Raw genomic sequence first — 26,313 nt, 5'->3', positions numbered from 1 at the left:
GCTCCCGCGGCTCCGCCCGCCGCAGCCCGGGCTCCCGCCTCGGATGCAAATGAGCTCCCCCATATGCAAATCACCCGGCTCCACCCCGCCCCCTTCCCACGGGGGGGGGAGCAGCAAGCCAGGGGTGCCCTGCAAGTGGGGTGGGAGGGGGACCCCCACTCCCCTGATCCCGCAGCGTGGTCCCGCTCCTGGCCTCAGTGCCCCTGTCTGCGAAATGGGTCTAACTGCGTTCAGGGCTGACAAGAGCGGCGTCTCCGCTGCCAGGGAAGCGACGCCGGCGTGTGCGGGGACCCCTGCGAATGCTGCACAGTTTCCGGGGGGCGGCGGGGGGCTTTTTGGGAGGCAAGCGGGTCCCAATCCCCGGGGAACTCGTTTGCGTCGCGCTCTCTGGGTGCTCCCATGGCAGCACTGCCGCTGTCGACCCCGCGGCTTTAGTTTCCACGGTACGCGGGACGAGGAGGTCTCCCCCTTTTCCCCGCTCGCTGGACGGTCATCGTTTCTAGGGTCGGAAGGGACCTGAACTGATTTTTTACCTTTTTCTTGCACTTCACATTTTGGCGGGTTAGCAATTTGAGCATCAAGCTTCCTCTCTGATCCTGAAGGTCAGGAAGGGAAGGTGCGAGGTTTTACATGGGGAGTTTTTTTCCCTTCATGAATATAATTTTACGTACTTGTTTTCCTGCAACAGCAGCCGAAGCCCTTGTCAAATCAGCAGGATTACTACCGTGGGTTGATGGGTTACTCTCTCCCAATGCATTGGTCTTGAAGATCCTGAAGATGGGTACCGCCTACGGTACGCAGACAGCCTGTCAGTGGTACACGTTAACAGACTTATTATAATGACTTTATACGACAAAAAATTGCGGGTGGTGCATAAGGTTGAATTGGAAAAAGTGCTGGTGGGCCTGAAGGTTGTATCGTTTTCAGTCGGTGGTGCTCACAGAGGAGGCCTGCCGTGGATTTGGGGGTATCCGAAACCCCAGGCCGAGGGGAGAGGAGACTTGCCAGTGGTAGCGCCCTGCGGATTTGAATGATTGAGCTCTGCTCCGTCAATACAACTCGGAAGGGATTTGGCCCAAGACACAAAATTAAAAAAAAATAAAAAATCTGTGAAATGGGTCTATGGTGCAGCATCAAAACAAAGGCCAAGAGGGCAGGTGCTCAGGTAATGGCCTGCGGGAGTGATCGGGACCATAAAGGGCCAACCCCTCCTTCAAAGCGGAATCAAACCTGTTTCTAGACCATCCCCGACAGGTGTTTGGCTGTTCCCAAAATCTCCAGTGAGCTGGGTCCCGGGTTTCTCCACCAGACCAGGAAGTTTTTCCGTGTTTCTCCCTCCCAAAAGCAGCACTTTGCACTTGTCTCGACTGCATTTCATCTGGTTGGTTTTGAACGGAGCTCTCCGCTTCCTTGGGCTCATGCTGAGCTCCTGGGCTGCCCTCCGAAGCACGTCCGACCCCTCCGAGCCTGGCGGCATCGATGAGCCCGCTCTCTGCTTGGACATCTGAGCTGTTAATGGGCCATGGCTCCTTGTTCTCATTGCTCCTCGACCTTCGTGCTTTAAAGCAAAGTCAGAAGGAACGGGGCCGACAGCGGACCCTTGCAGGACCCCCCCAGAGACACTTTCAGGACATCGATAGCTGCTCTCTGGGCGCGTCTACACGTTCATTAATGTGCCGTAGTTACTGCGCATTAACTTTAGTACTTGGGGTAGAAGCAAAGCCTAGTTAGGCCCACACATCGCTGCTCTGCCTGGTTTCTAGACACGGAGCACGGTGAGTGCTGGGAGAGGGCTCGCAAGCTGTTTAAAGGGCTACCACCCAGGTACCGTAAGCAACATTGCTGGGGACCGACTTGTCCCGAGAGGGCACTGGGATGGGTGGCAGGGCACTGGGAAGTGAGATGATGCTCTGCTGCGGTGCCCGCTTGCTCTGTGTTTCTTTCCCCATAGCCAGTTGGGCTTTCTAGGTGCAGCATCAGCTTTGGATAGCAAGGGAAGGCATGAGGACATGCCTTGTCGAGGCGTCCTCCAACAAGAAGAGATTGTCCCGTCCTAGCGCCTGCTGGGTGGTTTCTCTGTCTCCCAGCTGCGCACTGCTGCCCGTCCCAACAGTCTTCAAGCAACTTCAATGCAAACTGCATAAAAATTCCCCAGTGGGATTTGGGGAGGCCCTGGGAGACAATCCTGATTGAGAGAAATGCTGCTTGACACCGTGCAAAGTTAATCTTGCTGCCACTAGGTATCACAGAAGGATTAGGTCTGTATATGGGAAATAAGAACCCGCTCCATCGCTTCCGGCAGGATAAAGGGATCTTAATCATACAATCAGAGACAACAAGGGCTGAAGGGACCTTGGGGGTCACATCTTGTCCAACCCCTGCTCCAAGCAGGACCAGCCCCAACTCCATCATCCCAGCCAAGGCTTTGCCTACCCAGGCTTAAACACCTCCAAGGATGGAGACTCCACCACCTCTCTGAGGAGCCTGTTCCACTGTTTCACCTCCCTCCTCGTGAGAAAGTTTTTCCTAATATCCAACCTCAACTTCCCTTGCTGCAGCTTGAGCCCATTGCTCCTTGTTCTCATTGCTCCCTAATCTTCATGCTTTAAAGCGAAAGCCAACAACTGATGGGGTTGAGAAGAAACTTCCTTTATGGATTTCATTTTTCTTCTGACGCATCCAGGGCTGGCCGTTGCTCGAGGTAAGGTGCTGAACTACGTGGGCCTGGCAGCTGATGCAGTCTGGTCATTTTTATGCTCCTGTGTATAAAAGGGAGTGGAGTCCTTGCTCTCTCTGCTGAGACTAGCCATTGCAAGGATGCTGCTTTCCCACGAACTGGACTAAGAGCCCCCCACCCCAAGCAGCTGCGATCTTGTATCAGGTTTCAGATCCCTCTTGCCCTGGGGCTGGATTTCATCAGGTGACCTTCGGAGGGATGCGTAGCATTTATTTCAGCATAACTCGGAACCAGAACAACTCCCCAAATCCCTCAGCCTTTGCACATGGAGCGGTTTCAGGTGTTACTCTCCTGCTGCTTGCAAGAGCACTTCCCAGAGAACCTGCCCGACAAACCTGCCGGCAAGCAAGCAGGACTTCACCAGGCAGAGTGTGGACGGGGAAGGAAACTCGTAACAGCCGGTGCAGCAGTGCCATCTGGTGACTCCCAGCTTAGCAATATCCGTCTTGGCTGACTACTCCATCAATGGTCCCTAGGGCCCCTTTGAATAGAAACCAGCTACAGAGTTGTTACATGTTTTCAAGCCCTAAATTCAGAGCCGGTTGGCTCTGTTGATAATCTGATAATTACTTTGCACCTGTGGCCAGTCTAAATGTATTGTGCAATGAACCAGTTAATTGTGCGATCATTACTTTGCATGCATGGCCGGTTTAAATATATTGCACAATTCACCAGTTAATTGAGTGATATACGTAACGTATGGCAGGGGCCTGTGATGACCACGCAGCATGCCTGCAGGCTCCAAGAAGGCGCGGGTCCCAAGCAGAAAAGGCTGTAGCAGAGAGGGAAAAGGTCTGGAGAAGGGCGACAGGGATGATTAGGGACATGGAGAGGTTTCCGTACAAGGGGAGATGGGACTTTGCAGCTTGGAGAGACCACTGAGGGGGGATAGGATGGAGGTCTATACAATCATGACCGGTGGGGAGAAAATAAGCATATATTTCCTATTTACCATCTCTCTCGTTACCACAACCAGGGATGCACAAGGGAACGATGAGCGAGCAGGTTTAAAACAAGCCAAAGGCAGGTCCTATTCATGCCCAGGCCCATGCCGAGCTCTGCCCGGAGAAGCCCATCTCTCAGGCAGGACCGTGTTCAGTGGGCTGATCATGGAGGGAAACTGCAAGACCTGGTAAATCCCAGCCCCATCTCCCTGCGGCAGGGCAGCGTCTCTCATTTATTATAGCAACAGCCTCATCCGAGCTGACTCAGGCAGTGCATCCTCCACCCTTCCTCCTGGGAGCTCTTGCTGTGGCCTGATAAATCCCTTGCTTACCTCCCAGCTCTCCATTTCCTCCTATTCCTTCTCGCCGTCATGCACTCCCTTGAGCTAAGCTCCACTTCCTTCACTTTACACACAGCGCTGCACCCTGGCCCAGACACCACGTAGCCGTGCTGTCGTGTATAAAGCCGTGGCTTCTGAAACAGCCTGAGCTTTGGGATAGGTAGAGTCCTACTCCCCCTGCATGGAGGGAGATCCGTGCTATTATATTAGAGCAGGAGGATTGACACAGGGCATGTCTACATGAAATGTGTTAATGCACATTAGCCTACTTTAATGTGCATTACGGATGCACATCTACATGTGCATGGTCTTCATGCACATTAAAAATGGCAAAATTAGGCAAATCACACCTAAATTTGGTATCTACAAATGCAGGTATCAAATTTAGGTGTGATTAATTAAAGCACATCAACGCACATGTAGGCGCGACCTGGCATTAACTTTAGTGCCAAGTCCCTGCATGTGTAGACACCTGCCAAAAACCACTTAATGCGCTTATTTAAGTCTCGCTTATTTGCACGTGCAGGCATGCACACAGAGAGGCTATGGCGCTTGCCTGGAGTCCCGCAGGACATCTATGGAAGAAGAAAGACTGCAACCAGGCTTCCCAAGTCTTGGACTTCACCCCAATCCCATAGGACTTGTGCTGCCATCCCTGCCCGCCTGGATTGAAATCCCTTGAGGAGTTTAAGGAGGATGAAGTTAAGGCACTGAACATGAGTATGGACAGTAGGACGGGCCCATTGCCCCCAAGGTGACTTCCTCTGACATTACATGTGTGTACGTGTGACACTGAGGTATGATGTGACATGGCCTTGTGGTTTTGGCACTGATGTCCTATCTGTGTTTGCATTTGTGAGATGCCCTTGCCCCCCGAAATAATGGAAGGTCAGGGGCAGCTGGGGATCCTGGATGTTGGGAGGGAGAGCTGGGTGTTTCTGCTGGAGCAACTGGCAGGGAAGCAGTCAATGGTATGAATCTCTGAGTGCTCATCTTTAGGCTTCAGAGTACACGCCCTGATGAGATGAATGGGACGTTTCTCACCTCTGAGAGCTGCTGGGCCGGGTCCAACAAACCCTACAAGTTAGTTCCTGCAATACTGAGCTTCTGAGCACCTGGTGCCAGACCCTACAGCATCTAATAAGACACCCAGCTGCTCTTGGGTGCCTAAATGTGGGCCCAAGTCCCTAAAAAATCAGTTAGTGTGGGAGACGGAGGCCTACTTATGGTGCCAGCTGGAGTCGAGGGCACCGGAGGCAAATGAGGCGCTGTTGCCGTTCTGCCCGACCCTCAGCCCCTTCCTCTCATCCCTCCATCCTGCTCTGCAGGTCCTTCCCTCTCCCCAGCGACTCTGCAGAGGCTTCTGCATACGCCCGGCTTTGCAAGAGAGGCTTTCGTACCAAGGACAAAGCATTACTAAGGGACGGGCTGAGACCTGTAAGCTCAGTTCATTTGTGACCTTTGAAAGTACCAGACTCAAGCCTGTTCTTTCAAGAGCCATATCAGAGCCAAGCCACTGACAGCGACCTCCTCTCCACCACAAAATGCCCCAGAGCAAGGTGCTGTCGGTGGCACGGTCCACAGAGAGCGGCAGTGACAGACGTGGTGACTGCTGCTGAGCAGTCGTGAGGTCAAGACAAGGAGCGACCTGGGTGCTGGGACAAAAACGAGCATGAGAGAGGTCCTCAGGTCCCCAGACTGGTGCATCGTATTGCACATGGGCACAGAGAAGGTAGTCGTACGTGTCCCCTCCAGCAGTGAGTCATGGTTTCTCTGCTATCCGCAGCACTTACAATTCAGACGCCCACTCGAGACCCAACACCACCAAAAAGAAAACTCCCAACCGATCCCTAGCAGCATTTTGACCTCAGAAGAGGGAGAAGTACCAGCTTCATGTGAAGCATTGCCAGAGTTTATATGGATGGACATAACCAGGGAACGGGCAGCTACATAAACCCTTAACAGAGAGGCATCCAGGGAGGCACGATGCCCGCCGCTTTATCAGGAATCTCAGGTCAGAGATTAGGGTTAATGGTGGGTTAACGCATTGCCTGCTGACCGAGGAAAACGTGGAGCAACAACACTACGGCCCAGTTAGCCGCAGAGCTTTGCTATTTGGTCGGAGAATGTCACCGACGAAGAGAGGTCCAAAGTGAGCCGGCAGGCCTGTGCCCGTGACCGGGGAGATGATGAGAAGCTGGCTGGCCTTTCAGTACTGCAGCCCTGCATTTGCAGCCTGCCATTACCCACAGAGCGGCAGGTTTCGCTCCAGACCCTCAGCCAAGCAAACAATAACCTACATCACAGTGACCCCAGGAACAGGCTGGCAGCGCCCGCAAGTCCATCTAGTCCAGTCTCCCACTTGAGGCAGGATGAGCCCTGGCTAAACCATCCTAGACAAGTATCCGTCCGGCCTGCTCTTCACAGTTTCGGAGGACGGAGATTCCCCCCGTGCACTGGGCAGCCTGATCCAGCGCTGAACCACCCTCATGGTGATCAAGTCCTTCCTAATCCCCAACCTTCATTTCCTTTGCTGCAGCTGGAAGCCATTGCTCCTAGTCCTGTCCCCCACCGCCCCAGAGCGGAGGGGTGTCAGGAGAGTTGTCTCGTCTTGCATCAGGGTTGTGAAGAGTTTAGATCATGGGTTTATCTGGATGGTTTGAACAAGACAGATCCTGCCGCGGGCAGCGGGGTTGGACTAGATGCAACCTTTGGCGGTCCCTTCCAGCCCCGCTTCTCTACGATCCAAAAGGCAACTGAACATTGGAGACCCTCCTACGGTGTGAGGAATGGCAGCGGGGAAAACGACTGCACAGGGCAGCTTGTGTTTTAACGCTGGTTTTATTTTTATAAAAATACACAAGTCAGAAGTCCAGAGAGGCTCTATACAAGCCATGCGGGAGGAGTCACTGAAATACAGCCGACCGGTTCACAGCATGAACGACGACGACACAAAAAATACCAACGTCAGCTCACCGACAGTATTCAGAATAAAACGCGGCGCATCCACCGCTCACCTGTACAACACGCGGGAAAGAGTATGCAAGTCCCTGAACAGGAGTCAACACAGGAAGCCTTTCTGAAGAACATCGGTCATTAAAGGGGTCCTTTCTTATACAACTGGCCCATGTGGCTTGGGATTGTACCTTGTAGCAGCAGGATCACTCTTCCTGGTTGAAAACACATGGACAAACAGATTCAGAGCCACAATTGCGGGGTTTCTTTAGTGATGGAGATGAGGAGACTTGCAAAGGTGGTGTTCAAAAGAAGTCTTAAGCCAAACCCCAGACACTGACCCCGCTCCAGTGATTTCAGCATCAATCTCTGGGAAAGGAGACAGGCTGCTCGTTGAAAACCAGCACTGCCCACGATCCCAGCGTGGTCACCCACGTGTCCACGAAGGCAGGGCCATTAGTTTCTGTCTCCCTGCCATCCTGCATTAGAAACCCAGAGAGGATCGAAGCGATTCCGACCTGAACGTTTCCCCAAACCAACACCCCCCACAAAGGCATATAACTTAGTTATAAAAATAAATGGGAGGGAGGAAAGGACAGAAGAGCAGCTTCAAAAACAAGAGACAAGGGATCTCTTTCATTGCACGCAACTTGCTTGGGAACCCTGCTGAGGGAGAAGGGAAATCCGGCCCTCCATCTGCTTTTATTCCCTCCAGTTTTATTTCTTTTTGGTATGATGCTTCGCCAGCCCCTCCTGATTGTCCTTTTCCACGTGGCTTTGGGAAGGGAGGCTAGTTGGACCAGCTGGGAGCACACACAGAGGACTTGTGGGGGGCAAGTCCTGGCTGGAGTTTCTCAACCAAAAGTGCAATAACTATAAACACATTATAATGTCAGGTGCCCACCGACTACCTGAAGACCTCACAAGTGCAACACAGCCCGGAGACAGACCACGGTAAGTGGAAACGCACAACAGCAGCATGCCCCACGTGCTGCAGTTTTACCTTTATGATGGGGAGAATGACGGTCGAAGGAAGGGACCAGGAGTAGGGAGGGGAGAGCGAAGTCAGGGGCTGGATGGGAGGACTCACCCCAGCAGAAACACCCAGCCATGGCCTGAGTGAAACAGGATAGTGTCAGAGCCTAAAGTGCGTGGGTGGATCAGGAGAGGGAGCAGAGCTCTGGCTTTTGGGGGTTTAGAGATCACACCCTGGGTATCTCCAAAGTGCTAATGCTTCTATCCACTGCAATACAAAATGAGGGCAACGGTAAGTCACCCAAGGGGGCTCCTACCAGAGCTGGCTGCCACTTCCAGCCTGGTCTCAGATGCATTCAACCTTTATCATCGAGGACCTGCTACAAAGCTGCCTTGCTCAGATCCAGATTTGTGGGGGAGGAATTTTTAAGGGAAGGAACAAGGTAGAATTACCCCAGTGCATGTCTTGTGTCTGCAGTTTATCTTGGGGTAGCTATTTGCTCAGGATAACAGGGCTACCACTTACTTCCCCACCACCTGGCAACAGGGCACTGTAATAGTTGCCTGTTGCATGCAGCTACCCTGGGAAAACTGCCATCTGTGCACTCCAGCTCCATGGCAGGGAACTTCTCTGCTCCCTGAAATGCAGGACCAGTCCCCACCTGGGCAGCTTATACCCGTGTGTGTCACGCATACATTCAATGGAGACAGGGAGAGGTCTGTGTAGCTCCCAGAGCCTGCCTCCGACACTGCTGAGCCAGAGGAAGTCCACATGCCTGGAAGGGGTAGAGGTGCTGAGTGCACTGTCTCAGTGGAGAACATTGTCTTCATCAGCCAGGTGCTGATTACAAGGGCATCAAGCCTCCCCTTCAGGAAGCTCTGCTCTCACTGGCACTGAACTGGATGCCTCCCCACCTGGGAGCCTTAGTGAGCAGGACAAATGGGGCATGCTCTGGGCCAGGACCTGCACTGGGGGAACAGATTGTGCATGCAGTAGCAGCAGAAATGCCTTTCAAGATGCAGCACGTACTCCCCAGAGCAGCAGGTTGACCCAAGGAGACTTCAGTGCTTGAGTCACCAACACCACACGGCCTGGGTGTGTGGGAAGGAGATGGCTCCTGGTACCCAAGCATCTGCTGGAGGAGAGATGTCTCTTCATCCCTTTGGTGGCAAGTCTTCTTTCAAGCCCAACTCTCCACTGGGTTCAGGGATGCCATTAGGAGTCTGCAGGGCAGCACTGCTGTTAGGACTAGCTCAGCTTGCCTGGGAGAATCAGCCCCCACATCCTGCAGCCTCTGGCTGGGGTTAGAGCTTCGCTCGTGAGGCGACACAGACTTGGCTCATCTCTGGGTGCAGAGAGGTGAACATGACCCAGTAGATGGTTCTCACCGCCCCTCACCAGGCAGCAGTGGAGCGTTGACAGTCTGTTGGCTTGTAGCAGGGGGTATCAAACTCATGGCTCCATACAGATGAGGGTTGCTGGGACAGTGTGTGGGCTGCATCGGGACCGTACATTGCAGCCAGTCTAGACTGGGCCACAAGTTGTCTGCACGTGTTGGAGCCGGTGCTTGGAGCTGGTCCAGTATGGCCACCACATACTGTGTGCACCCCAGCGGTGCACACCTACGGGTGGATGCAGACAGGCCACACTGAAGAAGCCTCCAGGGACTTTTTAAAGTTGGGAGCACATGGAAATCCTGCCTCCCTTCCCCTTCCTGCTCAGAGACAACTCCCTCCCCATCTTCGCCTGCTGTTGCAGGTGTGGGGAAGCACCAGAGCCCTTCCTGCCTGCTACGTGGGGCTCAGCTGGGGAGGTGGACAAGAGCAGCAGGGGGGTGGACAGAGGATTTCGTTTCCCTCTGCAGCTGTTCCCTCCCGTGCTGAGCCAAGCCCCTCTCGATCCAGCTGGCTCTGGAGCTTCCTCACTCCCCAAACAGTTGAGAAAACAGCAGTGGCAGGTAGAGCAGGGGGATCATTTGCTTTAGGGACTTAAAGAAAGTCCCCAGAGGCTCCCGTTTGCACTGGTGGGGCAGAGAGGGCTGGGAGCAGAGGCTGAAATGCGGGATGCTGTTTCTGTACCTCCTTTGGGAAATCCTGGATCCACCCTGGCAGGGCCCTTGATGGAAGGTCCCATCATGTGTCTGCTGCCCTTTCAAGGCTGCAAGGCTGGGTACACTGCTGAAAAGCTGAGCGGCTGGACAGACCACAAGGAAAGTGTAAGCTTGGTGCAGAACAGCGCAGGGCCTGAACCTAGTGGAGCTGAGCACGAGGTCGCCAGAAGCTCAATAGTGCTCAGCAGTGCCCCAGGTGAGCCTTGGTCCAGATCAGCTCTGAGGGCCGGAGTGGTGGGTTGTACCAGCTGCTCCATGCAGAGCTGGCCCACGCACGGGTGGTGCTGGGTTGGAACCGTCCTGTCCTGCCTGTTCTCATCCCTGCCGTGCTTTTGTGAGGGAGCTCACCGCGCTGTCAGCACAGGACCACAGACCAAGTCAAAGAGCTTCTTCCCCTGTCTACTCCCCTGGAGAGATAAGTGAAGAGGGATGGTCTGTGCCCTGCTGTGGCCCAGAACCCAGGCCCTGATCTGGAACACTTAATGGAGGGATACAAGGGACCAGCAAAATGGGCTGAGGACTGAGGGACCTGCACAGCTTCTTCAGTCCTGAGAGATATTTGTAGTGTAAAGAGCAGCAAATGCACATACCAGGCAGCTGCCTCTGCCATTTCAGAGGGGACGCAGGAAGATAAGCTTCAGGGCATGGCACCAGGGAACATGCCAGATGATTCTTGCTGTTGCTTTCAGCACTGGGATAACCAACCAGTGAGAGCCATGAAGAACCAAGCCTAATACCTGCCAAAGGAGAAGCCTTGAAGGCCAGGAAAGCCTGGGGAGAGGACATTTGACATGAAACAAGAGCAGAACACAACCCTGGTTGGCGAGAGGGGATGGAACTTCACTGCCTTAATGATGCTGCATCCATCCACTGGCACTAAGGGGGAAGCCAGGTCTTGGACCCTGCTGAGGGCTTGAGGGGGCAGGACAACACCTCCCTGACAGGACTGACAGATGTGCTGAAATGCATCCCTCCCGGGGCCAAGGCCTGCTCCGTCTGCAGTCACTGGGGGCAGGAGAGGAGACAGCCCTGTCTCCCTTCATGAGACAACAGTATGTGCATGAGGTGAGACTTGCCCCATCAGCTGGCTGTCACAGCATGGTGGCCTGGCGTGCAGTGAGGCGGGGAGGGGGTTCCCAGCCAGCGTCTCTATTTGATGTTCTTGAGAAGTGCGGTCCGGGCGTTGACAACGGCTTTGAAGGCATCCTCGCTGCCAGGAGCCACGCACTTGTCCGGATGCAGCAGCACTGCCAGCTTCCGATAGGCCTTGTTCACCTCGTCCCTAGGAGATGAGAAATGGTAGTCAGCAAGAGAACGCCAGGCAGGTTCCCCCTCTGCAGGGCTCTCTGTGGACACACTGCAATACACTGGTGCCAGTCGGGGGGCAGACTGTGGGGGAGCCATGAGAGGGGCTCAGAGCTGTTCTTATCCCAAATGTGGAAAGACGGGGTGTCCATCTAATCCAACCCCTGCTCAAGGTAGGACCACCCCTGTCCGAACCAGCCCAACCAACCTTTTGTCTAACCTGCTTTTGAAACCTTCCAAGGATGCAGATTCCCCCCTGCCCCACAACATATCTGCTCCAATGCCAAACCAGCCTCTGAGCGAGAAACTTCTTCCTAATCTCCAACCTGCATTTCCCCTGTTGCAAGCGAAGACCATCGCTCCTAGTCCTGTCCCCTGCGGCCAGAGCACAGTCCATCCCCATCCTCTATCTAAACACCCTGCAGGCAGTTAAAGACTATTATGCAGTCCCATCCTCAGTCACCTCTGCTCCAAACTAAACAAGCCTCACTTCTTCCAGCCTGCCCTCACATGTCGGGTCTCCCAGACTTCTAACTACATTTGTTACTCTCTGCTGAAATCATTCTGATTTGTCTGTCTTCGAGTGTAGGGCCCAAAACTGGACGCAGTTCTCGAGGTGAGGCCTCCCCAGTGTCATATAGAGCAGAAAAATCACCTCCCAGGACTTGGAAGTGATACTCATGTTAACACAACCTACTATGCTGTACAGATCACCCTGCTCCTCAGAGTTTCTCGGAAATGCCTGACCCTCTCCTTAAAGGATGAAGTGCTCCAGGCTTGGCTTGGGCCTGCAGGTGGACTATAATGAGATCAGTGTGAAAGCACAGTGGTTGCATTTGAGTGGGAGGCGAGTGAACAAGGCACATACACGCGCACGCACACTCTCTTACTGCCAACAGCGTTTCCCCCAGCAGAACCCCTGGGCTTTGTCAGCCAGTGCCTGACAAGGAAGTAACCCCTTGGAAAAGCAGAGCATGGCTTTGTCCTGAAGCCTCCCACTATGTGACAGCATGTGCCTGGCATGTACTGTGCAGCTGCCTTGTTGTCTCCACTCTGTGTGCTGACAGGAAGATCATGTGGGTAGGTATGGGGGTGGCAGTGGAGATGTTTCTGGCCTGAATTAGCTTCACAGCAAACAGTCCCCTCACCAGCCTCCCAGCTGGGAGTACCTGGGCACCGAAACAAAGGCAGAGAGAGTAGATGACTTGCCATTTATCCCCCTGGGTAGAAGGAGATGCAGTAAATCAAAGAACAGTCCCAGCTCCTTGATTTGGGCTACACAAGAAATGAGACTCAGTCACATGCCTCCATCTTTGCTCTGTTGATGGAGACCCTTTCTGGGTCTCGTTAAAAGACAACAGCATCTCTAATGCCAATGTCCAGGTTTTTATAGGCAATGGCTTTGCCTTCCTCTGTAGCAGGGGCATGGCTTCTATCTGGGATCTCGAGTGTATGTTAACAGCCCTTTATAGAAGCAGGACACTGAAGTAGGTCGCATTGCTTTACCTGTGGCAGGTCTGGATGTGATGTCTAGTGCTGTGTTGGGGTGACTGGTCTTGCTAAGAGGCTGGACAATGGATTTGTCTGGGCTGGTTCGGACAGGGCTGATCCTGACTCAGACACAGGGTGGCGCTAGATACGACTGCTGAAGGTCCCTCCCAGCCCTACTGCTCTAAGATTTCTATGATTTAAAAATAAGGTAACTAGTTGTTCCTAGTGGGGTTGAAAACAAATCTATTCTCAGCTCAACGCTGTTCAACATTGGGCTTGAAGAACTGGAAGAAAACAGATGAGGAAAGTGGTAAAAGCCCTTGGGGAGCCTGTTCCTGGTTTCTGGAATTCAAGGACTCTGAAAGCCTGGCAAACATCATGGAAACGCAACAAGAATGGTCAGAGGTCTGGGGAGGTTTTATAGCAAGAGATGCAAGGAGCTAAGTCTGTTTAACGTGCGCAGAAGGAATCTAAGGTGTAGTCAATCATAGCCTATGAGCATCTCCACAGCGTGGAAATATTCATGAGTAGAGGCCTCTTGTCTAGCGTAAAAGGGCCAATGGTTGGAAGAAGCAGCTGGATACGTTCGGACTGGACATAAAGGGCCAGTGTTAATACTGGACAATCAGCCACTAGACCCGTGGCTAGAGCAGGTATAACACCCCCCCAAGTGTCACGGATCCCCTTCCCCTGCCTGATCTGCTGCTCTGCTTTCTGCTCCCTACCCTGCCTGCCTCTCCCCTCCCCTTCTGTCACATGCCACACACAGAGGCTGCCCTAGCCACTTGTGGCACACTTGCCCAAAGGTTGGCCACCCCTGCACTAGAACAGCCGCCTGGTAGGCTGGGGCTTCTCTGTTGTTAGAAGTCTTTAAAGCAAGATGCTCTGCCCTTCTAGAAGATCTGCTCAGACAAAAGGCTGAGGCTTGATGCAGAAATCGCCACGGCAGGTTCTTTGATCAGAGCTGCCCCGGAAACCAGACGGAAGAGTCTGTGTTTCTGGTAATGGCTGCTCCCAGAGAAGCCCCTCACCTGGTGGCTCCGGGTTTGACCCCTAGCATGTCCCAGCTGTCCTTGCTGCTGCGGATCCTCCGGATGGTGTCCGCCTGCTCTTTGGTGAAGCCAATGCTCATGCCCATTGCAGGGCGCTTCCCCCCGTTGTCGCATAGGTCAATAATTGTGGAGTAGAAGGTCTGAAAACACAGAGAGGTTAGTAGAAGACTCCCCACTTTGCTAGGAAACCAGGAGATGCAGGGTGCTAGGTTCAGAGGTTTTGGCCTGTTGTGACAAATGCTTGACACCTCCCATGCTTACCGTTTGAAGCCGTGGCCTTGAACCCGGCACCTCAGCCTCTTTGGTGCAGCCACTCATCCTAGTCTGCCACTCAGATGTGCATTAGAGTGGACACAGGTGGTCAGAATCTGATATCTGGGCCTAGCCACCTGCCCACTGCTTGTGGAGTGGCCAGCCAGGGTCAATTGGCCCTTGACCCTTCCTATAAAATCCCCTACCCAGGAGAGAAAGTCTCTGGGCAACAAGGTTCAATCTTGTACCCAAGCTGTCTCACCACTGGCTTGTGCTTTTACCCGACCTGGTTTGACCACGGACCCCAGAGTTTGGCCTGACCCTGCAACTCCAGGACAAAACTCTGGTTTGATTTCCCGGATACTCAATCTGGCTTCCTGACCCCATGCTCTGCCCAATCCTTTGGATCCGACTCAGCTCCCCAGACAGATCTTCTGGCTTCATGGCTTCCCTACGCTCAGACTCTGCACACTCTTCTTGGATCTTGGTTGCTTCTGACCCCTGGCAACTCCCAGACCTGGCATGACACCCAGCTCCTTCAGCCAGTGGTCCGAAAGCACAGACACAAGCTGCAGGACTCACGTAGCAAAAGTTTCCACTAGCAGCATGACACAGTGCTGCTCGTCTGTTAAAGCACGGGAGACTCCCTTGTCCCCAGTATGGGGCCAGCAGAGACCCTAGGAAGCCTGCTACAATATCCTACTCTCAGATCCATGAAGCACACAGCCACATGCCTGGAATCTGCGCCTTACACCTAAACCAACCTTTTATTCTATTGCTGCTTAATAGCCAGGGGCTTTGAGTTCTCGTCAGAGAGAAAGTGCAATTTTAGCATGAAGCAGCCTTTATAATGAACTGCCAATACGTTTTACAGATCAAGGGATATGAGGGACAGTCCACTGAGGAAAACAGGTGGAATGGGCCCATGTCCTTTCTGTATCGTGCTCCTGTTACCTGGAACATCTCGTTGATCCCTTCTCCTGTCTGTGCCGATGTCTCGAAATAAAGGAAGCCCCGGCTCTCTGCCCACAGGCGTCCTTCGCTTTCATCCACGCAGCGGTGCTTGGTGCAATCAATCTGAGCCAAACAGGCAACAGGGAGAAAAGTAATCAGACACAAGAACATGGGCTATCATGGCTATCTTCACACAGCTACCTTGAGGGCCATGCCAGATTGGATGACGAACACACTGACAGCTGATTGCCAGTGACAATGGCTTCTTCAGCACAGTGAGAGGAAGAAGCTGGTGTCCTTAAGTCACAAATAGAAAGTGCTTGTGAGAGCAGAGAACCTTGTGAACAGGGCAAATGCAGAACCTGGAGAGCTGGCAGGGATAGCTTCTTTACCCCTGTGAAGATGAGGCCTTGTAAAGGAACTGGGGGTATATAGAGCTGTGGCCAACAGCTGTGTGGGACCACTGATGAGCTCCAGCTGAGAGGAGAATGGTACCCTTTGAGGAAAAAGCTGCAGCAAACAGCTAAGTGGCTCCCCCTTCGTTCAGCAACTCACTGTGAAGTAACTGGTTTGTGAACCATCTGGCTACGAGCAATCTGGGTTTGTTCTAGTCTGGGGGTTGGATTAGATGACCCTGTGAAGCCCCTTCCAGCCCTATTTTCCTATGATCCTACTGCAGCCCCGGTCAGCCCCTACCGGAGCTCCAGTAAGTAATCTGCATTTAGCTCTCCCCAGGTCTTCACCCTTCAAGCAGCTCCTTCCCATGGGCTCCAAGGTTTCCTGAGCTAGTCGGGAATGCCTCATGCATACCTGCCCCGCAGCATGGCTTACTTTGTTGGCGCAGACCACAAAGACAATGTTCTCTATGTTTCCATGAGGCCCCAGCTCCTGCTTCATCTCAGCCAGCCAAGTGTCCAGTGCTTCAAATGACTCCTTCTGTCCCACATCATAGACGAGAATAACACCCTGAGTGTCCTTGTAGAACTCGTTACGCACCTACGTTGAGAGAGCAAAGGAGAAAATGAATGCGATGCCCCATCTTGGCTGGCAAGAGCTGAAAGCAGGAGTCTCCACAGCTTAAGCCAAGGTACCAAGCCCTGTAGGTCCCACACCCTTCACTGGCTCAGACAGACTGGGAATGCACTGACCAAGGATTACACAAGCACATAACTAAGCCCAGCTTGTAACAGCTCAGGGAAGAGGTGCTGTGCTGAAAGGGATACTAATATGGGTCTTGCCTCTCCACTCAGGATCAGACTGACACCACTTTGGGGTCAGGAAGGAATTTTCCCCTGTGGTCAGACTGATATGGACTGGGTTCCTATAGCCCAATTTTCAGCAGCTCTGAACAATCCTAGCTTCAGGTGAGGTCACTGAGAGCCTGCATGGATCTGACTACAGCCCCTCAAGTCCCTTCTGACACTAGGACTGTGTGGAAGCTGGGGTGCTCTTGCCCCTGAAACCATGGGCCTAACAGCAGGGAGAGTCACTGCCTCAGCCACAGCCACGTTCAAAATTCAGCAAGTCCTGGGTCCCAGACCTGTGCTCAGTCCCTTAGACCAAGCTGCTTCAACTGCACAATGACAAGGGCCGGTTAGGCAACGAAGGCTTGCTTCTGTGATCAAGCTGTCGGCAATGGGCGTACACAGCAGTAAGTGAGCAAGACCATTCATGCTATGTTGCCCGACAGTGCAGCCCCTTTCCATGCAGTAACATCCCAGCTGCCGTGGGCTGGAAAGCATGATCAGGTGTGCTGGATCAGGCATGCAGGGCAGCGCAGAGCCTGATCCCAGCATTTGGGGTGGCACAAGGCCTGATCCTGGAGCATGGTGGCACGGAGCCTGGGGTGCGATTTGTGTGTGCAAGAGCCAACTGAGGCAGCGCAGGGTCTGATCCCGGCATGGGGGCCCAATCAAGCCAGGGGACCAGCCCCATACCCCTGATCTATACAGATCTCTGCTTCGTGCAGGTTTTCTCTGCTTTTGGCCAATGCTTAGCTATCACTGCATTGCAATGCTTAGCTATCATTGCAGCTCGGGTGGTCTGTGAGACCAAAAGGGATCTCAAACGGCAGACTGTTTAATGCCATGCCTACCGAAGAGAAGCAGTCATCTCTCCCTTACCTCGTAGAAGAAGGGGTGCCCGGCCATGTCAAAGATGTTCACTTTAATCTCACGGTCTCTGACTTGCACTCTGGAACGAGAGACAGGAAATGCTCAGAGGAGGCGGTACACTCCAGTCGCACTGGGCGCAGCCAGGGCTCTCTCCCTGCCACCAAGATCCCACTTCAAGGTGCCGATTCTTGATAGGGGAAGTGTCAGACTGTCAGCCAACCAGCAAAGCAACAAGAGCATCTCCACTTCTCTATACAGTTCAAAGGGGGTGGGGGGTGCAAATAACCACCACCAGACAAGGGAGGGATGCATACAGCAGCCAGCTCGCTTGCTCTCCTTCCATTATAGTACAAGCCGCTTGAGAGTAAAGCAAGCAGCCATGTAAACCACTGCAAAAAGCCCTATTTACCAAACCCCATTATATGCATGCACAAATAGAGACTGGGGAATGACTGGCTGGGCTGCAGTGCTGCAGAGAAGACTCTGGGGGTTACAGTGGACGAGAAGCTGAATGAGAATCAACAGTGTGCCCTTGTTGCAAAAAAGGCCAACAGCCTCCTGGGTTGTATTAACAGGAGGGTCACTTGCAAATCAAGGGCAGCAATTCCTCAGCTCTATTCAGCACTGGGGAGGCCTTCCCCGGAGTCCTGTGTCCAGGTTTGGGCCCCGCACCTTGACATGGATAGGAACAGTTTGGAAAGAATCCACAGCAGAGCAACAAAAGTGACGAGGGACCTGGGAGGCAAGACTGATGAGGAAAGGCTGAAAGAGCTAGGGTTATTTAGTCTGGAGAACAGAAGACTGAGGGGGGATTAGATAACAGTCTTCAAATACCTGACAGGCGATTATAGAGAGGATGGAGAAGGGGTTTTCTCTGTGGCTGCAGGGGACAGGAAGGACTAGGACGAACGGCCTCAAGCTTAAGCAGAGGAAATGTAGGTTGGAGATGAGGAGGAACCTTCTGCCTCTGAGGGTGGTCAGGCATTGGAACAGGCTGCCCAGAGAACTGTAGTATCTCCAACCCTGGAAGTTTTCCAAAACACATTGGACAGACACTTGGTTGGGCTGGTTTTGGCAGAGATGCACCTGCCTTGAGCAGGGGACTGGACTAAATGACCCCATGAGGTCCCTGCCAGCTCTGCTTTCCTATGACCGCACTGCACATTAAAGGCATGGCTTATGCCAATTTAGGTGTTCCAGCTAGTTCTGGGGAAGTCACCCCCACTGTTTGCAGCTCATTAATGCTGGTTACCTTGTTACTTAGAGCCTGCCCCCCGCCTCTGCATAGCTGTTCACACCTCATCAAGGGGATGTCACACTGGGCCCATCTACACGTGCACTTTACTGCACAGCAGACTAATTTACTGTGCAGTAAAGTGTCACTGTACATGTACGTCACAACTAGGGCACAGTACATTAATTTACTCTGGCATCGGATAGCCCTGTCAGACACAGCACGAGAGGTCCTGAGGTCCCTTCCAACCCTTATTCTCTATGATTTTCTCCCCTCTCCCTCTCCAGCACTGACTTCTGCTCTCTTCAATCAATTGCTCCAATAGGCAGCCTTTGCTGAGCCTGCAAGAGACCTGCTATCTTTGGTTGCCACCATGTTAGCTGGGTTTTCATCCTCACTGCTCGCGAGCAGGGAGGAGAGGATACTTACTTGGTGACGCCGTAGTCGATCCCTATCGTCGCAAGGTATTTGGGAACAAACCGCTTCTCACAGTACCGCTTTATGATGCAGCTCTGAAAAACAACGAGACAAGAACGAAGGTGAAAGTTGGTGTTTAGCCTTTGAGTGTGGGTGCCCGCCGGGCTGCGGAGGCAGCAGAGCTAAGGGGTCTTGCTGCAGCTACAGAGGTGGGAGCTTGTGCTTTGCCCCAGGCTTGCGCTGGAAGCCAGGCCTAGTCAGTGCACAGCCGGTCATTCAGACAGAGGCTCAGGTGGCCAGACATACCACGTTGTTCTCGTGTGTGCTGTTGGCTACAGGACCTAGCGTGTCCAGCCCATGCCAGCCTGAGGGGCTACTAGTTTCAGATGACTACAGGCAACCAGGCCACTTTGCACCACAATTAGTGACAGCGTCACTGCCCCAGAGGACGACGGACCGATGCACCGATGCAGAGCTCACAGAGCCGGAGGGGAGCCAGGTCCACCATGCTGCCTGCCAGGGGCTTTGTTCTGGCTAAGCTAGCTCGCATCCCGTGCCACGGGGATGGGTAACAGTACAAAACTTGACAACGGGGGGGCGCTGACCACCTGAACGATCATGAGGAGACGGGGCCCTGAGGGATCTGACGTGTGTGGAGGAAAGCAGGCACCAGATACAGCTGCACAGTCACTCTGGTGGCCTGCTAACCACCTGGGGGAGACAGAGGTTGCACGGCCCTTGCAAGGGACCACGTAACCTTGCCGTACCCGTCTCCGTGACACGCCGAGGCAGGGGAACCGCTGGAGCACGCGGCCACTTTCACTACGTTGAATACGTCGGCATCCAAAGCCTTTGCTTTAAGTCACCGGTCGTAAGAGGCTCTTGCTGCTTCTTCTGGCAAACCCCCGGGGCCTCACATGATAAAATCAGGCGAACCAAATGGGTTGGGGCCGATTAGTTTGGGTGCAGCGGGGCCACGGCCTCGCTAGAGACTGCCGCTGGGACTTGCTTTGCTTCGTGGGGACGCGCAGACAAGGCCAGCCCCTCCTCAGGGAAACGTTCGGGTCTCTGTCCCGCAGAGGCGGCTGGCTTGCAGAAGTGCCGGGATCTGCCTTGAAAGAACATGCCCCGCGTCCGGTTTCTTTGCCTCCTTTCGAAGCTGCCGGCGTGAAGGCTAACACCACCAGACTCTCAGCGGGTCACGGGACCCTGGGAGATGGAGATTGCCCCGGCCTGGAAGGCGGTGTCCTGAGCCCTGTACTGCAGCAGCACAGGGAGAGTCCCCAGGGTGGAGGGAGAGGAAGCTGTGCCGCTCCCAGCCTGGGACCAATGAGAAGACGAAGACAGTGCCCCGCCTTTCCCAGGCAGCCAATAAAAAACCCCTTCCAGAAGCCGGCCCCGCCCCTCCCAGCTGTCAACAGAACCTGTCAATCACAGCCAGGAGCTGAAGCCTGATTGGACGCCTACGCACCCATCCCGCCCACTCACGAGCGCTTAACGAATTGGTGGTTGGGCACCACCAATCCGCGGGCTCCCTACGCCGCACGCGCGCTCCGATTGGGCGCGGCGCGTGTCTCTCATACTCCCGCCAACCAATCGCTTCGCCCCTCCGCTCACCTTGCCCGCCTCGGCGTTGCCCATGGAGATGACTTTGATCCTCATCGACTTGCGCGTTTCCTTCCGCTTCGGCAGATTCGCCTCCATGGCGGGGGCGCGAATCTGCCAGCGGGAGGCGGGGGGGGGGGCGCCCCCGCGGGGCTCGGTAGCGGCTCCGGCACCCCCGCTCCGCCGCTCCGCAATTCTCGTCCTCCGGCCGAGATATCGCGAGATGTGCTAGCGGCGGGAGCAAGCTCTCGCGAGGGGCTGGAGCTCTCACGAGATTTACTGCCAGCGTCGCTGTTTTCGAGGTCTCGCGACAGAACGCGAGATCTCCGCCTGTTTGTTTTTTTTCAATTTGAATAACTTTATTGACTCGGTGTCTTAAAGGGGCGGGGCAAAGAGGGTGTGGCCATCAGGGCACCTGGGTTCCTCAAGGGTAGTGTGGTGCAGTGGGGAGAGCTTCCCTGCCCCTGTCCTAGGGGGCAGCGGTGGGATTACCGGGACCCCTGGGTTCCCCGCCCCTGTCCTAGGGGGCAGCGGTGGGATTACCAGGACTCCTGGGTTCCCTGCCCCTGTCCTAGGGGGCAGCAGTGGGATTACCGGGACTCCTGGGTTCCCCGCCCCTGTCCTAGGGGGCAGCGGTGGGATTACCAGGACTCCTGGGTTCCCTGCCCCTGTCCTAGGGGGCAGCAGTGGGATTACCGGGACTCCTGGGTTCCCCGCCCCTGTCCTAGGGGGCAGCAGTGGGATTACCGGGACCCCTGGGTTCCCCGCCCCTGTCCTAGGGGGCAGCGGTGGGATTACCGGGACCCCTGGGTTCCCTGCCCCTGTCCTAGGGGGCAGCGGTGGGATTACCAGGACTCCTGGGTTCCCCGCCCCTGTCCTAGGGGGCAGCGGTGGGATTACCGGGACTCCTGGGTTCCCCGCCCCTGTCCTAGGGGGCAGTGGTGGGATTACCGGGACTCCTGGGTTCCCCGCCCCTGTCCTAGGGGGCAGCGGTGGGATTACCGGGACTCCTGGGTTCCCCGCCCCTGTCCTAGGGGGCAGCGGTGGGATTACCGGGACTCCTGGGTTCCTTGCCCCAGTCCCAGGGGGCAGCGGTGGGATTACCGGGACTCCTGGGTTCCCTGCCCCTGTCCTAGGGGGCAGCGGTGGGATTACCGGGACTCCTGGGTTCCCCGCCCCTGTCCTAGGGGGCAGCGGTGGGATTACCGGGACTCCTGGGTTCCTTGCCCCAGTCCCAGGGGGCAGCGGTGGGATTACCGGGACTCCTGGGTTCCCCGCCCCTGTCCTAGGGGGCAGTGGTGGGATTACCGGGACTCCTGGGTTCCCCGCCCCTGTCCTAGGGGGCAGCGGTGGGATTACCGGGACTCCTTGGTTCCCCGCCCCTGTCCTAGGGGGCAGTGGTGGGATTACCGGGACTCCTGGGTTCCCTGCCCCTGTCCTAGGGGGCAGCGGTGGGATTACCGGGACTCCTGGGTTCCTTGCCCCAGTCCCAGGGGGCAGCGGTGGGATTACCGGGACTCCTGGGTTCCCCGCCCCTGTCCTAGGGGGCAGCGGTGGGATTACCGGGACCCCTGGGTTCCCCGCCCCTGTCCTAGGGGGCAGCGGTGGGATTACCGGGACTCCTGGGTTCCCCGCCCCTGTCCTAGGGGGCAGCAGTGGGATTACCGGGACCCCTGGGTTCCCCGCCCCTGTCCTAGGGGGCAGCGGTGGGATTACCGGGACCCCTGGGTTCCCTGCCCCTGTCCTAGGGGGCAGCGGTGGGATTACCAGGACTCCTGGGTTCCCCGCCCCTGTCCTAGGGGGCAGCGGTGGGATTACCGGGACTCCTGGGTTCCCCGCCCCTGTCCTAGGGGGCAGTGGTGGGATTACCGGGACTCCTGGGTTCCCCGCCCCTGTCCTAGGGGGCAGCGGTGGGATTACCGGGACTCCTGGGTTCCCCGCCCCTGTCCTAGGGGGCAGCGGTGGGATTACCGGGACTCCTGGGTTCCTTGCCCCAGTCCCAGGGGGCAGCGGTGGGATTACCGGGACTCCTGGGTTCCCTGCCCCTGTCCTAGGGGGCAGCGGTGGGATTACCGGGACTCCTGGGTTCCCCGCCCCTGTCCTAGGGGGCAGCGGTGGGATTACCGGGACTCCTGGGTTCCTTGCCCCAGTCCCAGGGGGCAGCGGTGGGATTACCGGGACTCCTGGGTTCCCCGCCCCTGTCCTAGGGGGCAGTGGTGGGATTACCGGGACTCCTGGGTTCCCCGCCCCTGTCCTAGGGGGCAGCGGTGGGATTACCGGGACTCCTTGGTTCCCCGCCCCTGTCCTAGGGGGCAGTGGTGGGATTACCGGGACTCCTGGGTTCCCTGCCCCTGTCCTAGGGGGCAGCGGTGGGATTACCGGGACTCCTGGGTTCCTTGCCCCAGTCCCAGGGGGCAGCGGTGGGATTACCGGGACTCCTGGGTTCCCCGCCCCTGTCCTAGGGGGCAGCGGTGGGATTACCGGGACTCCTGGGTTCCCCACCCCTGTTTTAGGGGGTAGCGGTGGGATTACCGGGACTCCTGGGTTCCCCGCCCCTGTCCTAGGGGGCAGTGGTGGGATTACCGGGACTCCTGGGTTCCCCGCCCCTGTCCTAGGGGGCAGTGGTGGGATTACCGGGACTCCTGGGTTCCCCGCCCCTGTCCTAGGGGGCAGTGGTGGGATTACCGGGACTCCTGGGTTCCCCGCCCCTGTCCTAGGGGGCAGCGGTGGGATTACCGGGACTCCTGGGTTCCCCGCCCCTGTCCTAGGGGGCAGTGGTGGGATTACCGGGACTCCTGGGTTCCCCGCCCCTGTCCTAGGGGGTAGCAGTGGGATTACCGGGACTCCTGGTTTCTTGTCGCTGCCCCGTGAGGCAGCGTGGTGCAGCGGTGAGAGCACAAAGGCTGCTTCTTGGCTGGAGACAGGACAGCTGCACTCTCTAAATCAAAAGTGCTCGTTCCCTGGCCCACGGGCCGGATCCGGTCCCCAGCGCCATGTCATCTGGCCCACGGGGCTCACCATGGCCCCACGCACTAGACCCTGCCCAGGGTAGCGTGCAGCCCCTGGAGCCCAACCCTCACTGAGCTGGGGCCGTGCTGGGCTGCTGGAGCCCGATTGTGGCCAGCGTGGCGGTGTGGGGCCTAATCCGGCTCGTGGACCAACCCTGCCCCATTTTGGCCCACGGGGCCAAAACGGAGATCACTGTTGTTATAGACTAACGAAGTCATCGGGGACTGAACCAAGACCCCCTGGAGCTAAAAGTAGAGTCTGCTGCAGCTGGAGAGCCAGGTCGTAACCATCTGTCATTTGTGGTTTGGCACAGGCGGGACGTGTGCTGCACGCTAGGAGCCACAGGGAAGAGCGAGCGGAGGAAGGGAGAAGAGAGGAGAGGATCCCAGCCTGCCGCCAACTCACCTGCGGGAAGACCTGCAACTTCTGCCGGTGGGTCTGCGGCTCGAGGATTGGGCTCTTAAGTCACCTCAGGATGCGCAATAGAGACCATCCTTGAATCGAGGGATTGCCGACAGCGACGCTAGGAGCCAGGACGCCTGGGTTCCACCTTCTGCCGTGGGGTTGCCTTTCTTGAGCCGCTTCTTGAGTTACTGCAAGCCTGCCACTCTCATATTGAGACCACGACAGTAAGCAATGGCTGCTGCCCTGGTTCGCGTGGAGGAGAGATGCGGAGAATTAAGTGTTTAACGAGCTGAGCTCGTGGCACAGTCAGAGCCTCAGCAATTTTGATGGAGAGGAGCTAGAGATGCGAAAATTATCCAAATGATGAGCGGTATCATCATCATCGTCGGCAATCCTTCGCTTCAAAAATGATATCTACCACGGCTCATTCATGGGTCTTGAGGTGACTTATCCTTGAGCCACAGATCTGTCCGCAGAAGTCGCCGGTCTTCCCGCAGGGAGCAGTAGGCTTCAAGCTGGGATTCCTCTCCTCTTACTGCCGAGGGATGCTAGGAGAGTGAGCGCAGCACTGAGAAGGGCGGACGGGGGCACGTTCTCAGCGCTGGGAGCTGCAGTACACCACGTTGCAAAGTGAACAGCAGCCTTGCTTTGCCTTTTCTTTTTCTTTTGTGTTATTGCCCTTGAAAAAGGATGCAAGGTCCCTTCTGCTTGTGGCACTCAGAAACCTCAACCTGAGCAGCAGCCTAAGAGACCCTTATACGGCACTTGAAAGTCAATCAGCACTCGAAAGTCAATCCGGAAATCTCCCTGGCCTGTAAGTGATTCTTACCCATGCAGATTTTAGTTTCTTCAGTGTCAGTCTGCCGGGAGTTGGGGACTCCGCTCTAGCCTGCTCCAGGGTCTCTCCAAACTGCTTTGCTCTTTTCAAGGAAAAAATGTGCACCTGGTGAGATCCCAGTCATGACACACACAGGGAAGATTATCCAGCTTTTTCTCAACCTGGGATGTGTGGCAGGATGGGCCCTGGATCACTGGTGCCCCCCTCATGGCCATGCTGATCCTTCCCTACACCTGCACCAGCCCCTCTGTGTTACCCCCTGACACGTCTTGATGGAAATGTCTTATTGCAGTGGCAGGCTCCCCTGGAATAATCTTATTGCTGATGTCCTAACTTGAACTTAACCTACTTTGTCTATCAACACCGATCTCAAAGCCCTGCTGCTACTGGCCAGGCAGGCACCACTCATGGCCTTACCCATGCCATAGGAGAGGTATTCTTGGCTTCCATCTGCCCCCGTAGCCATGCCCATGCCTCAATCACTGATTTGGGAGTGGGGCAAGGGCTCCCAAGACCTGTAGGTTTGCTGTTGCTTCAGGCACCGATCTCTGTCTGAGCCTCAGCCTTGCCCTTGGCCCTTTTTCTCTTAGCCTTGCCCTCAGCCGTGGCCTGCTGCACTTCTTCTCTATGCAGGGCTCAAAACAGAGCACCCTGTAGCACCCTGGGATCAAGACAGAGCACCCCGTGTCACCCTGCTACCTAGTCTTCAAATACCCATCATAGTCACTGCCCACTCCAGCTCTGGAGCCGAGTTTATATCCCTCCTGGCACCTCCCTTCCAGTCACCCCTCCATCATGCCCACGTGTTTCCTCTTAGCCCAAACAAGCCCTGCCTAATCTTACCTGGATGCTCAGTCCAGTGTTTAGCTCATCTTTCTCTCTTAAAATGACCCGATGTCCCGTGACAGGGTGTATCCATCCCCTTCAATCAACCACCGAGCTTAAGTGTAGTTACCAGCTCCTCCATGTTCGTATTCATTCTGGGTAGATCGTAACGCTTACCTTCTCTGGCACCACAAGCTTTCCTTTGGCTACCTAAGAATATGTATACATTGAAAAATGGAGCAAAGTAACTATTACAGAATAAATAACATTTACTTATAGTAAATAAGAAATATTTACTATTACAGAAAATCATTCACTTCCTATAAAGGAAGGAAGGATTTAGCTAGCAAAGGGACCCTTCCTCGGGATTGTCTGAGCGCAGGGTATTTTTCCTGCTACGGCCGATTTCCAAGAGGGCTGCACAATCTTTGGTAGCTTAAGCTTAGCACCAGTTTAGTATAGATTTCCAGTGGGTTTGGCCCGGTGAGTGTATTTGCCCATCAGGTTATCATCGAATTCTGCGTGTGCTGGAAATCAGTCACGGCAATACTTGAATCGTAGAAAATCAGGTTGCGAAGGGACCTCAGGAGGTCACATCTAGTCCAACCCCCTGCTCCAAGCAGGACCAGCCCCAACGCCATCACCCCAGCCCAAGCTTTGTTGAGCCGGGGCTTAAAAACATCCAAGGATGGAGACTCCACCACCTCTCTGGGTACCCCGTTCCAGGGCTTCACCACCCTCCTCGTGAG

The 26,313-nt window shown here is 55.2% G+C and overlaps 1 protein-coding gene across 1 annotated transcript; it reads right to left on the bottom strand.

Moving 5' to 3' along the window:
* Nucleotides 1–6,844: 6,844 nt before the first annotated feature.
* Nucleotides 6,845–20,717, bottom strand: DNAJC27 (DnaJ heat shock protein family (Hsp40) member C27). Its single transcript, XM_006258852.4, has 7 exons — nt 20,500–20,717; nt 18,895–18,977; nt 17,241–17,310; nt 15,949–16,113; nt 15,118–15,240; nt 13,891–14,051; nt 6,845–11,345 (listed from the first exon to the last, which is right to left on the bottom strand). The coding sequence occupies exons 1-7, from the start codon at nt 20,584–20,586 to the stop codon at nt 11,213–11,215; spliced, it is 822 nt and encodes a 273-aa protein (XP_006258914.1). The 5' UTR covers nt 20,587–20,717; the 3' UTR covers nt 6,845–11,212.
* Nucleotides 20,718–26,313: the final 5,596 nt, after the last annotated feature.

The sequence above is a fragment of the Alligator mississippiensis genome, chromosome 1 (genome assembly GCF_030867095.1).
Source record: "Alligator mississippiensis isolate rAllMis1 chromosome 1, rAllMis1, whole genome shotgun sequence".
Lineage (NCBI taxonomy): Eukaryota > Metazoa > Chordata > Crocodylia > Alligatoridae > Alligator > Alligator mississippiensis.
The sequence above is the reverse complement of the archived record's forward strand: the minus strand, read 5'-3'. Positions and strand labels throughout refer to the sequence as shown.

Excerpts from the sequence above, each read along its gene's own strand:
- DNAJC27 (XM_006258852.4), bottom strand. The coding sequence starts at position 20,586 with ATGGAGGCGAATCTGCCGAAGCGGAAGGAAACGCGCAAGTCGATGAGG. Across the intron at positions 17,311-18,894 it reads ATCGACTACGGCGTCACCAA|AGTGCAAGTCAGAGACCGTG; the intron begins GTAAGTATCCTC and ends CTCTCGTTCCAG. Across the intron at positions 16,114-17,240 it reads GGCACCCCTTCTTCTACGAG|GTGCGTAACGAGTTCTACAA; the intron begins GTAAGGGAGAGA and ends CTCTCAACGTAG.